This window comes from Salvelinus fontinalis, chromosome 24, assembly GCF_029448725.1.
Source record: "Salvelinus fontinalis isolate EN_2023a chromosome 24, ASM2944872v1, whole genome shotgun sequence".
In the NCBI taxonomy this organism is placed as follows: Eukaryota; Metazoa; Chordata; class Actinopteri; order Salmoniformes; family Salmonidae; genus Salvelinus; species Salvelinus fontinalis.
The window spans coordinates 31069897-31083602 of NC_074688.1; the positions used below are offsets into that span (position 1 = coordinate 31069897).

The 13706-nt window shown below is 39.8% G+C and overlaps 1 protein-coding gene across 2 annotated transcripts; it reads right to left on the bottom strand.

The window, feature by feature from the left end:
• Positions 1-433: 433 nt before the first annotated feature.
• Positions 434-10330, bottom strand: LOC129822289 (LIM/homeobox protein Lhx1-like). 2 transcript variants are annotated; one of them, XM_055880444.1, is made up of 6 exons: positions 9703-10330; positions 9314-9562; positions 6987-7210; positions 6079-6356; positions 3896-4061; positions 434-2329 (listed from the first exon to the last, which is right to left on the bottom strand). In XM_055880444.1, the coding sequence occupies exons 2-6, from the start codon at positions 9481-9483 to the stop codon at positions 1950-1952; spliced, it is 1218 nt and encodes a 405-aa protein (XP_055736419.1). In that variant the 5' UTR covers positions 9484-9562; positions 9703-10330; the 3' UTR covers positions 434-1949. The 2 variants fall into 2 exon arrangements, with proteins under 2 accessions (XP_055736419.1, XP_055736418.1); XM_055880443.1 differs by having other exon boundaries at positions 9314-10330.
• Between the last annotated feature and the right edge of the window lie 3376 nt (positions 10331-13706).

The window sequence follows — 13706 nt, forward strand, 5'->3', positions numbered from 1 at the left end:
GATTGGTGTGTGACGAGCACCGCCATACATAGCAACACATTGCATGGCATTAGTGTTATGGTGTGATTACAGTGCTAGTCAGCACGGCATCCAGTTGTTATGTGGTTATTACTGTGTGTGTGTGTGTGTGTGTGTGTGTGTGTGTGTGTGTGTGTGTGTGTGTGTGTGTGTGTGTGTGTGTGTGTGTGTGTGTGTGTGTGTGTGTGTGTGTGTGTGTGTGTGTGTGTGTGTGTGTGTGTGTGTGTGTGTGTGTGTGTGTGTGTGTGTGTGTGTGTGACTTCAGTAAAGAGACACATAAACAGTTCCCTCATACTAAATTGAAAAGGACATATAAGAGAAATAACCCACACTTAAGTTGTATCATTTTTAAATATTAAATATATAAAATGCAGCTAAGGTAAAAGATGATCCGTCCAAAGAAAACGTGTTATCATTCAAGTTGTATATTTTCTAGTTTTATTAAAAACTCACAATTGTTTTCAACATGTTGTATTTATACAGTGAATGGTCTAATATGCACTGGAGGTCACATAAGCTTAGGTTTATTAGAACAATAACAGACATACCATGAGGGCTTGATATTTAAAGAAAGTAGCAGCCGCTAGCTGCATATTCGACCATTAATTTAATAGTTTGGATTTCCTTTGAAGACACAAAAATAAAACCTGTCTAAGTATGTTATATTAACAACTTTATGAATGTTTTTCAGCAGACGACAAAAATGAAGAAGTAAATTACTCCTTAGCATGTTTTAACTCAACATGTTCCGCAGATGATGGTGCAAAGCACTTTTACAGTATTTGTGCTATTTTTTATTTGGCAACTGTCTACTTGTGTGTTTTTTTATGTTTTTTTGTTTTTGTAAACAACATCTTGTACAAACTAGCACAGTGAACCACAACCCCAGCAAACGTGTTTGTCTTCATACAATATAAATAAAATCAATACAAAAGTTTGGTTAGTTGCTTGGAACATTTTATCTGGATCAAGAGAATCTAAAACATGGTTTGACACTTTTAACTCCTGAATTAAATATATTACGTAAACAGTTGACTGTTCTAAGTCCCTTTCAGACCCCTATTAAAATATTTTTAGAAGGTAGACTTCATTTAGCAACATTTCAAGTTCTGTTCAATTTAAATATAACTTTGCCTTTTGTTTTCCTTTTGAAGGCCAACTTCTTCAGATTTGGTGGTTTGATTTTTTAACCAAGAAAAGGAAACTGTCCAGATGGAGAGAAAAAAATGTATTTCCCCTGGCCTTCAGAAATATATTTAGTGTCAAAAAGGTTGTTTAAGTGTCATTATGGCAGAGCCTTAAGAGGCAAAGAGGTCTGAGGAGCTTTTGAATAAATACAACGGACACGTCTAGTGCCATAAATAGAGTCTGATGCCTTTCAGCCTTCTTCTAGTGCCAGCGGCACAGGTTAGCGTTCAGACCAACCACCCTTCCTTCTTTTTTCTGTAAAGCTGTTGAGTCTTTGACAGTAGCTAATGATGTTTGTGTGGATGTGGGACATATTACTTGTTTTCAGAATAGTTGTTTTCCCAGTGGCGTGTGTTTGGAGGGGCGTCGCTGTGCTAGGCCACTGACAGGAGTCAGGAAGGGTCACAGCCATGGAGAGCAGGGGCCTGGGGCAGCCAAGGGCCCACAGGGTCAACAGTCACACACAGTCTTTTATGTGTGACGGTCTTTTTATTCGGGTTTAGAGAAAGAAGCAATCGAAACATCAACACAATACCAAGGTAAATGTTTACAACCACATTGTCCACGTTTTGTTTTTCGCCATATTTTTTTTCCCTGCAAAAAATATCATATGGGGAAATGAAATAATTAAATATGATTGACAAAAAATGATTTGACTGGTGTCCCTACCCCTGCCCTTACCCATGTCCACTCTCCTGTCCTCCCCTATTGAATCTCTTAATGGTACAGTCCGCTCTCTAGAGCTACCAGACGGTGCCCTCATTCATTTCCGAGGGTGCATGGGACAGGTGGTTGCCGTATCCGCTGCCATTGAGGGATAGTGAGGTAAAGGGTGGGCTGGGGCCGTACACCTCAGAGGAGATGCTGTGCATGGGCCCCGGGATGCCTGGCTCCGGGCTGGGTGAGTCCCCAGGGTGGTGGGACATGATGTCAGAATAGCGCTGCACCTCACTGGAGGGGTGGTGCCCGGGCAGGGGATGGTCCATACCACCTAGAGGGGTGCCTGTGGGGCCTGAGGAGGGCACAAAGGGGAGGTCTATGGGGGTCTGTGCCTGCGACGATGGAGGCCCCTGAGGAAAGAAGTCGTAGTTCCCTCCTGGACCGTAGTACTCGCTCTGATAATCTGCAGATCGACAAAAAATCTGGGTTAGCCTGGAAACAAATTATCTCAGAAATATTCAGGAATTCATTGAATATACATAGCCTGAAGTTGCATAAGGAGAAACCCTCGCCGAGGCACATTAGTCAAAGCATGTTACACTTAAATCAAAACTGCAATTGGGTGGGGAGGATAACGCAGCAGCAAAATTAATTAAAATGGGGACCATTTAATCAGAGATTTTACCATCTGAGATCCATTTCTTTATTTCAGCATAATACTATTAGGCCCACTGTACACCACAAAGGACCAGAGTCCACCACACACTATTGATATCCACAAAACATGATAGGAAAATTGAAATAAGGATGCACACTACAATCAAGAGAATTCTACATTATTACATTCAGAGGGCGTTGAAATGTTGCAAGTTCAATCCCCAAGGTGAAAAATCTGTGAACTGCCCAAAAACAGTGTCCTTTGAAAAGAAGATAAACATATTCGATTGACTTTGTGCATTAATCATTTTTCGAAATTCTTCGCAATTTAATGTGAGTTTATTTCTCAAATGCAAATACCCTCTACAAGCATCAACATTCTAAATATTCCTCAAAGAAACGCAAAGTGCATGTCACAACCAAATTTTCAAGCACCTTCCAGGGAAACAGAGGCAATCTTTGGTGTAAAGAGTAGGCCTACAAATGCACCGTTCTTGCATGTGAATGACAACTTGTCAGGGAAAAAGTAAAGAAATTTCGGTCAGTGAGATAACGCTATGGCTTGGAGCCCTCTCGAACTAACCCATTGACCTAAATGATATGGATGTATTACTTATTAACGGACCCATTCCAGACACGATCACAGAGAAGGCCGCGGGAATTTGGTAATGAGCATCTTCCCCTCTTAATACAGTTTGAATGTTGACGTAATATACCTGACATACAGAGAACAATATTAATAGTGTACTAGTAATTATTCATTCATATTTAATGACTCATTCAGGCATCTTGCATTAATTGTTATTGCGCGCTGTTTAGCTTACATGGACACCATATCAAGATTGATTCTCCATACTACTGTAATTGTTCTTTTTATTGGCACTATTTGATTTATTTTTATTTCCTAGTTTGGACACATGGGTCAGATGATTGGAGTTTATAATCTGAGACAATACTTAAAGAGACACGTTATTTAAACATTGTGATTTAACAAACTCAATTTAGAATCACTTCAGACCTTTTTGTGGTGTTTTGGCACATGCATAGTCGTGCGTAATGGTTAATTATCTCCCATTGTAAATCACTTTTTTTAACACGTGAAGATTTGGCACAGCATCCTAACTAATCCACCTCTAGATAATGTCCATCCACACCGAAACATTTAAAAGCACTCCTCTCCGTGCAGGTCATATTCCAATGATGTGTGTTGTGCTCAACTGATAAGCCATGATAGTCATCAAAGGCGTCCTGGGGCAGCGCGACAAATGGAAACAGCACTTGATGGACACGTAAAATTATTCGACATTTCAGAAATACATGTGAAACCGATAAACCCGCTGGGAAACGCAAGCCATGTCATCACTCGTCTTACCTCCGTAGTAAGAGAAAGGACCGTTTGGAATTAATTCCCCTGGTTCCAGCCGGTCCACTAGCGTTCTCATTCTCCTCGGGCTCCGGAAGAACGCGTGCCTTCTTGCGCCCAGGGCGCTCAATTGCTTCATCCGTCGCTCTTTAGACCGCCGGTTCTGAAACCATACCTACGGAGCACACAAGTCAGCATAGAGCAACGTTAATGAAAATGAAATGGATTGGAAGAATTTAAGTGCACATATTACTTCTGGAGAGTTGGAGACAAAGAGAGGCTCACACCAAAGATTGCCTCTGTTTCCAAAATGACGTTTGACCACAAATCTCAATATATTAATTAAGATAAAGCATTGAATACACACATGATGTAAATGTGCAGAATCGAAATTGCATAGTTAGTCAAATAAAAACAAACACTTTACTCCACTACAGATCGAAAACCTTTTTTTGTAGAAATATCATTATAGATTGGTAGCCTATATCAAAAGTAGCCTAACTTTGATATCAGATCTATTTCAACAATATAAGCATTATGTATGATGTCAGTTTGTTTAGAATTATCACTCCTTTACCATTTTAATATCATTGCTTTGTTTATAGATCCGTGATCAACATCAAAGCAACACCTAGGGCTAGGCCACGCATAACCTGGGTGCCCTGTTTGTGCCCGTGCGCGCGCTGCCCTGCATGGTCAGGTTCGGTGCGTGGTGACGTGATGGAGTGAAGTCGTATGCAGGGACAAGATTACTACTAATTATCGTCACTCCAGACTCACAGATCTAACCTCAGTGTAATGATCTTTTAACCCTCCATTTAACCCGACTGAGGGGGCAGCAGCGGGAACCTTTAAAATCTCTAATTAATACTTAATAGGAGGGTTGTTACCGATTTATTAACCGGCTCCGCGAGGTTATTATTTCGTAATCTATATATCCACCCTTGAATTCCTTGTGCTAATTATGCTCTTCCCTGACGCTCTTATATATCCAACCTCGCCACTTTTATTAATCTCCATAAACCTTATTTTTTTTAACATGATATGCCGTTTAATCTTTTGTTAATAGTTGTCTACGTCCCGGCAGCACTAGCACCATCATGGAAGACTCAGCTGCGTTGACGCGCTTATTTGTGTCCACATAGGATTTATTTTTCTAACTTAGGTGACACGATACAGAGAGCAACTAAACTATTTAAAATCAGGGGTTCATCTTCAGTAGCCTCATTTTTAGTAGCCTAATTTTAAACTCTTGAAAATAGGCCACAAATAATGCCACCAGACAAAAAAGCCATCCTTATGATAGGCCTACTTTTTTGAATTATGTTGCGCAATTTGTCAAAATTAAACATGTCAAATAAATACCACTGGTAATAACAATAATAATAATAACGACAGCAACAACAACAACAACACTAAAATTGATACTAAAACTATGAATAATAATTGAGTTTGTTGTTATTGTTATTATTATATGTCAACATAAAGCATGCTTATTTCAAATTATTTACCCTATTTCAAATGATTTAGCCTAGACTAGACTGGGGGATAAGGAGGCATTTTTAATTCTCCTGAAACAGATTTATGCGTTTACACTTGACTGAAAATGGTCACAGCATGGCTAAATGTGGTCGCAAAACGTGATGGCCCAGCGTTGCCAAGACTCCCATTGCTCTCACCAGTCTCAGTCCAGTTGGCGTGTTTACCCAGCCTGCACGCCAAGAATCAAAAATACCCATATAAATTACGCTTTCCAAATAAACCTCGAAGGCAGCCAATTTTTCGCTCGTTCAATTCAATGTGACCATGCAATTTCTAGGCAACCCCATCTTTAAGCGGGAAGGCAGATGAGAAAGGAGCGGAGTGATTGTGATGAAGCCTCACTGTTTGTGGTGAACTGTTGACACGGTGCCCAACATGGAGAAACAATTGCCAACCAAGACCCCACTCCACGTGCCCCCGCCATTTTTTTGTTGATCAGGCGCTCATAAAATATAAGCTGCTATATCATACGTTTTAATAAGTGAGTAACCCTGAAAGCGCACACCGTGAGGGTCTCCCAGCTCCCCTCCTCTCACAACCGCCCGTTCCCTCTGCAATATACCGTCCTCATCCACTCTCATACCAACAAGACATTAGCTGTGTCAGGAATTATATTTACGTCATTATAGTGCATTTGTCATTGCCATTACCTGAATTACTCTCATGTTCAGCCCCGTCTCCTGCGCGAGCTGCTCCCTGATGTGTCTTGTGGGTTTGGGGGTGGCAGCGAAGGCCGCTTTCAGGGTCTCCAGTTGCTTTGCTTTGATGGTGGTTCGCGGTCCACGTCGTTTACCGCCAAGGTTTTCGCCATCGTTCTCATTACTACCCGTTTCTTTGTCCGACAAATTGGCTATTTCAGTGTCCTTTACATCGTCCTGTAACTGGTCTTGAGAATCTGGCGATAAACTTGGATCGCTACATGCTGTTACTGTAAAAACGAAAAAGGACACGACAAGCTTAGACACGCAGTCCATGTGTAACCCTATAAGTTCAATGAAATGAGGAATGTGAATGATTAATATTGCCCTGTTTGTTTAGGCCTATTTTGCCTTTTTAGGCATTTATGTAAAGCTTATTACACTATAGGCCTAATAATAACCTCTGCAGACTAAAATGATTTTTATGAACACTATTTGTCCATCAGTTACTTTTCAGCGACCAATTCATTAAATGTCATAAAATGGGCATATAATAAAATCAATAGGTTTATGGGTCTACAATAGACATACAACCAAATTCCGATAATTAACATCTATGCAAATAGAATTTGATATTTCGGCTCATAAATAGACCTCAAATGCAAAGAAATCTCTTGCAATCTTGTGAAAATATAGGCTATGCAATTGCGCAAATCCTTATTTCAGTTTTTACCATAAAATAAAATAATTTAGGCGTCGGGCCTACAATATATGCAAGAGTACGGCAATTTTCTTCATCAAAACATTGAATTGATGCATGATCATTCAACATCAAACGATGGGTGGAACACGTCACATCCATCACAATTTAGTATCCATGCGCCCAAAATTATAAAGCCCATTTGGCCGTATAGGCCTACCTGAGAGAAGGCTTGTGTCTTTCCCATTGCTATGGGTTAGATAATCTTCTTTGCAGACAAATTTGTTTTCGTCTATGATGTAGAGCTCCTCTCCCGTGGACAGCTGTTTGTTACACATCATGCAGGTGAAGCAGTTGAGATGAAACACTTTGCTCCTTGCCCTCCGGACCAAGTCGTTCGGCGAGATGCCCTGAGAACAGCCCGCGCACTTTGTCCCGAACCTCCTGCGAGGGGACACAGGAATAATGCATGATTATACAAATGTTTTTAAGCACAAAAACAAACAATATATGTTAGTATACAACGATTTCATATTGAGAGTGTGAATAAATACATCTTTTTTAAATAGAGGTCAGAGCTTGGTCAACACTGTTAAGAAAAGGTGTTATCTAGAGCCTATAAAGGTTATTCGGTTGTCGCTATAGGATAACCCTTTGAATAACACTTTTTGGTTCCATGTAGAACCGTTTCGGTTGCAGGCTATGTTCGAAATATACAGGTTAAGACAAGAGGGTTCTAATACCCCATAACTCTTTGCAATTCACCGGACCAGCGTTGCTATTTAGAAACGGCGCTAGTAGTTATCAATGGAGTTGGTCACATTAATTTGTTTATTTTAGAACACTTCGGTATGGAATTTCTTCGTTGTCTTAACCTTCCCTTCTTCAATCTAGGTTACAGGTTGAACCGTTTTGGGTTCAATGTAGAACCCTTTCCACAGACGGTTCTACATGGAACCCAAAAGAGTTCTACCTGGAGCCAAAAAGGGTTTCACCTGGAACCAGAAAGGGTTCTCCTATGGGGACAGCCGAAGAACCATTTTGGGAACCCTTTTTTCTAAGTGTATGAATAGGCCTGCTGGCTCCCTACAATGGTTCACGATGAGAATGATTCCATAATTGCCATATGTGGTCCTGTTCTATATTATTATGGTTGACTGTAATAGGCCCTGTCCTTATTTTATATTTCTGCATTCATTGTCAACGGAAAACTTGTCTTACTTTTCCCAATCCAAAATTATGTGTTCCATTATAAATATATTTTTGTGTAAATAAGATAATTGCCTAGAATTGCATTTTAAGCCTATTAAGACCTATTTGGATAAAAAAAAAAATGTGTTGTCCATTCCGCAATTTAGCTGATCATTATGACCAAAGAATATCATCATGTAATTACACAAAACAACAGGCCTAAATGTTGAACACGATTAGGCAATAATGTTCTCTAGGGTTTTGGGAAAATAAAGACTTATACACCATAATATACATTGCAATATACAAGTTATTACCTTAATGTGTAATGATCCTATGTTTGTTGATTGCAACATAAACTAATGTGTATTGAGATGGTGTACACTGACTGCAAGTCTGTGATTGCATTGTCTGCTTGTTTGATCTTTTAAAAAGGTTTATTATTTAAATCCACGTATCACATCCTTCTCACTGGAGCCGTGCAAACACAAGGGCCTGGGCAGATAGCTTTGCCACTGGGCTGAGACACAATTCCTCCACACTATTCTGATGAAGTATTGATTCTAGCCGCTTCTCTTCAGCTCTACGCCATTATAAACAACGTGTGATTTCCTTCATACCCCATACAGAGGACGAGTACACACGCGTTTAATGTTGCTGTCCAGCTTTTAGCATAAGAATACAAATTAACATGCCTTTAATTACTGTCTGTCCTAATCAAAGCTTCCGAAGCACCACCTCCAAATCCACCTTCACACCTAGCACTTATTAGAAATTCTGGAGGAATTATTTATCTATTTGAACGATATTATACTTTTTTTAAACTGATATTTAGAGTGGTTCATGTATTATTAAATGCTATCTATAATGCATTTCATTAAGTATTTAATCTTGAGTATGCCTATCATTTTGTATAAGCAAATGATAATGGTAAATGTTTTGATAGAAAAAGGCAGAAAAGTACTGTCTTCACAGTTGTCTAAAGTACAATTTGAAGGAATGAGGTGTAATTATCGTATGTCATTTATTTTAAAATGAGTTATAGGCTCTACTTTTGAGTTTATTAGTTCAGTAGTTAGAGATTCACCTCTGTTTTTTTTGTTACACTAAACAAAAAACTGTGTTTATATGTTCATTGTTAGCCTATAATAAATGATATTGAAAATGTTTTGTATTTGAAATATATCCTTAGGAGTCTTTTTGGGGAAAATTGTACATTTGACTAAGAACATTAGGATAGTAGTGTTTACTAAACAGAAACATGGCAAATGTTTATTCAAGACTGTACATTTCAAATAATAATTCCTGTAGTAAAGGACGAATGAAAGGGAGCAAGCTCCCACCGGTCAAGCTTACCTAAAGAAGTCGTTTTTGCAGTATAGTTTCCCCTCTCGAGAAAAGCATTTCTCTGTTAAATTGCATTTACACTCGCAACACTGTACGCACTTGACGTGCCACGCTCTGTCCAGAACATTGAGGAGAAACCTGTCCAGTATAGGCCTCTCGCACCCGGCACAGTGGACCATCGTCTTTGGATTTGCACCCACTCTGCAACCGTGGTCTGTTCAGCCTCCTGAGGTTGTGGTCGTCTCACTCACACTCTGACTTGAGCAGGAAACAAATCAACAACACACACGGATCATTGGATGTTTTGTATTTGTAATATTTGGTTCCTTATTCGCTCGGAGGTCCTGGATCAATGTGTTCACATAAACAGTCGATGGGTAGCCTGGTCACTATCCTACCTCTTCTTCGCTCCTCTGAAGTGGTCAGCATGGAGGTTTATAGGATCCAAGTACAGGATGGAGACCGTTAGCCAGGATGCTATTCAGGATAGAGACCGTTAGCCAGGATGCGTCCTCCCGGGTGAGGTAGTGCCAAAGCCTTTGACGCCTCGAAAATCAGTCCTTTGGATCCTCTCCCATACACCCAACACACATCGGCTTAAATGAAGCCAACCAAATGGCAAAAATTATCAAGCCACCTCTGAAGATTGGTTATACTGCGAGCACCATAGCCTATCAGCAAGTATCCGTGGTCGTCAAAGTGAAGCATTGGCCGAAAAAGCTATGTGTGCCAGTCACTGTTGAAGACGCACATCTAACAAAATGGGTTTGGGGCAATACTGTCACACAACAAGACGCGCGTGCCTATAAATAATTCAATGTTCTTTGACATGACCGCTTATCCACTGTTGAGCACCCGATAAGAATTGAAACAATTAACCACCAAAATATTTAAAAGAAAAGTGGGTTTCCTCCTGCTCTGTTGGCTAGCTGTCCCCTCGAGCTCTCTTTTGGTAAATTATGCTAGTGATGGTAGGATGCGTGTGACATCTCCGTGTACAGTCTCTAGTACTCTGCATGTTCCTGAAAGCACACGAGCCAGCCTTATTCACAGGCTCGTGACGTCAGGCAGTGGAGAAGCCAATCAGCAGCGCGCCATGCAAGTAACCATTAGCAATCCCTTCAAAGCCAAGCCGGTGCATTCTGTACTATTTATGGGGAACTGAAGAAACCAATTGTCAAATATTCCCAGAAGCGGTGATATGTTAGTGAATGTATGCGGACGGAAAGACGACGACCGTTGAGGTAAAAACAGCACAATCATCCGCTTATCAATAGTCTGCGGCGAGGGAATGGACATGAAGAATCATTTGATAAGGTAGATATGGGCATATTAACGTTCTCTCCGGATCCTGCATGGACCCTCCCCGTGGGCGAGAGAGAGCTAGTCTTCGTTTTAAAAACAGTAGCATGTCTATCTTACATTCATATAACAAAATGGGATGGAATGCATGCTTTTGTTGCTTTCTTCTTTCTTTTTTTGTGGAAAAATATAAATTTGACTAAGTTTTAGCATATAGTATATAGGCTACAGAAGTGACTTGACTTTTACCATACAATAGGTTATTCAATTGTCAATGAAAAGAGATAATTCATAGGTCTGATTTCAGACTTATATTGACCGAATGTTTTTTATTAGAATGGGCAGCCTCTCCAATGTGCCAAGACGAATGTGGTGGTTCAGGATTAAAACGTTTTAGATTATAGTTTAGAGACAAATTCGCAATTATGTGTAAATTACCTATGGGAAATTAAATTGGCATGGGCAAGAAATCAGTATTTACCCAAAACAGGAATTATGTTTCACAATTCGAAATAATCAGAGGTATAGGCTATGTCCTGGTGGCTGTTATAACTTTTTTCATCATATGCTTTTACTTGCAATCTTTTTCTTGACAGCTGCTTATAGCCTTCTTCTTACCTTTTATGCATGTTATCATTTATTTGCCATGATCATAATTTAATCACTATTTCAATCCACGTTGCCCACCAACACATCTCAGCAGTGCTGTACTCTCTTTGATCTTTTGTGGAGCATGGGTGATGTGAAAGACGAAGAGGCTCAACAGTTTAGAGGTTGCTAGATTATTGTGACAGTTGCTGATTGCTTCAACACCTTAGGACGTTTAATTAAGGCCTTTCAATCCACTTACCAGAAGTGGAGCAAAAAACTTTACCTAGAAGCTTGCAGACTCCAAAATAGTTGGGGCTATGCATTATGTGGACCTATTGAAAACTCTGAAAGTATTTTAAGACTTTCAGAGTAAAGATAAATATTCATGTGTTTTACAGGACCAAAACTGCTCTTAATTTTTTTGGAATGTCTAAATGTTCTTACTATTGATGTGTTTTTAGTTAGGTTCATGGTGACTTCACATATCCAGCCATCACATTTCTTAGTTTTGCAATTGTTTTTAAATCATCCTTCATAGACCTGTCTTTAAAGCTCAATGGAAGTTGAATACTCTTTGAATCTTTTGAATTCTTGCCTTCACAAATGAACGTCTGTAAAATGATAGCTTAATAAATATAGTATTAATAGTAAAGAAGTTGTAATAGTTTTATTTGTGAAGTGTTGACACTAAATGCTTTGTGACTGATTGGATACTTTCAGACATTGGGATGGAAAGTGATGCCGTTCGCACTTGTCATGGGGTGACACCACAACAGGGAGCCATCATCCTAAAGGCCTCCTCTCCCACTCTCTCCTAGCCTATGAGATTACATTTCTTCATGACACCTAATCTTACATCATCACTATCTCACTTCTCTCTCTCTCTCACACGCGCTCACACGCGGTCACACGCACGCACGCACACTCGCACGCACGCACGCAAGCACACACACAAACACACACACACTCTGTTGGGCAGTGGTGGATTTTTGTGCAAACGTTACAGTCTGAAATCTGGAATCAATAGCACGCTTCCTCGTGCATATGGGTTACTTCTCTTGTAAAATGGAGGTGCGGGCAGGACAAGGCCGCGACCGGCCCCATACTATAAAAACATGGTGACAGCTGCGTCTGGGGAGTGCCTATTTTGACTGCGGCACCCTTTCGATGACATGTGTTGTCCCCGGGGAAGAATAACAGATAAGAGATAAACACACAACATCCTCGAGCCCTATCATCTCTCTCTCTCACACACACACAACATCCCCGCAACCTGGTATCTCCCTTTCTCTCTCTCTCTACGTGTGACTGTGAGAAATTTTAATTCATATGCTAAGCATCTGGTTACATTTCCATCAATAACTCACTGAGAGAGAGCTAATCTCAATCATGAGGCATCAAAGCCAAAGGAACTGAATAATACTAAGAATTGCTATAGATGGAAGGAAAGTAGTGTGGAAGTCCACCAAAAAAATAATAAGGCAACAACAAATTCCATCCCTTCTAGACAATTTCCTGGACAAAATGTTTCACTGTAATAGTGAACGTGTAAACTTAGTAGAAAACCTAAACAGTATATTTGACCTCTCAGCTTCTCTACCAAATCTAAAGATTTTAAGCGGACAACCTAAGAAAATTAACAACAATGACAAATGGTTTGATGAAGAATGCAAAAACCTAAGAAAGAAATTGAGAAACCTATCCAACCAAAAACATAAGAGACCATGGAAACCTGAGCGCAAGCCTTCACTATGTTGAATCACTAAAACATTACAGAAATACACTATGGGGAAAAAAGGAACAGCACATCAGAAATCAGCTTAATGTAATTGAAGAATCCATAGGATCTAACCACTTCTGGGAAAATTGGAAAACTCAACAACAACAAAAACTACAACACAAAGAGCTATCTATCCAAATGGAGATGTATGGATAAACCACTTCTCCAATCTTTTTGTCTCTATAACAAAGAACAAACAGCAAAAAACATATACATGGTCAAATACAAATCTTAGAATAAACTATTGAAGACTACCAGAACACACTGGATTCTCCAATTACATTGACTGAACTTCAGGACAAAATACAAACCCTCCAACCCAAAAAGGCCTGTGGGGTTGATAGTATCCTAAATGAAATGATAAAATAAACAGACCACAAATTCCAATTGGCTATACTTAAACTCTTTTCCACCATCCTCAGCTCTGGCATATTCCCCAATATATGTAACAAAGGACTGATCACCCTTTTTTGGGGTGGCAGGTAGCCTAGTGGTTAGAGCATTGAGCCAGTAACCGAAAGGTTGCTAGATCAAATCCTTGAGTTGACAAGGTAAAAATCTGTCATTCGGACCCTGTAAAAGGCAGTTAACCCACTGTTCCTAGGCCATCATTGTAAATAAGAATTTGTTCTTAACTGACTTGCCTAGTTAAATAAAGGTTAAATTAAAAAAATACACAAAAGTGGAGACAAATTTGACCCCAATAATTACAGTGGGATATGTGTCAAC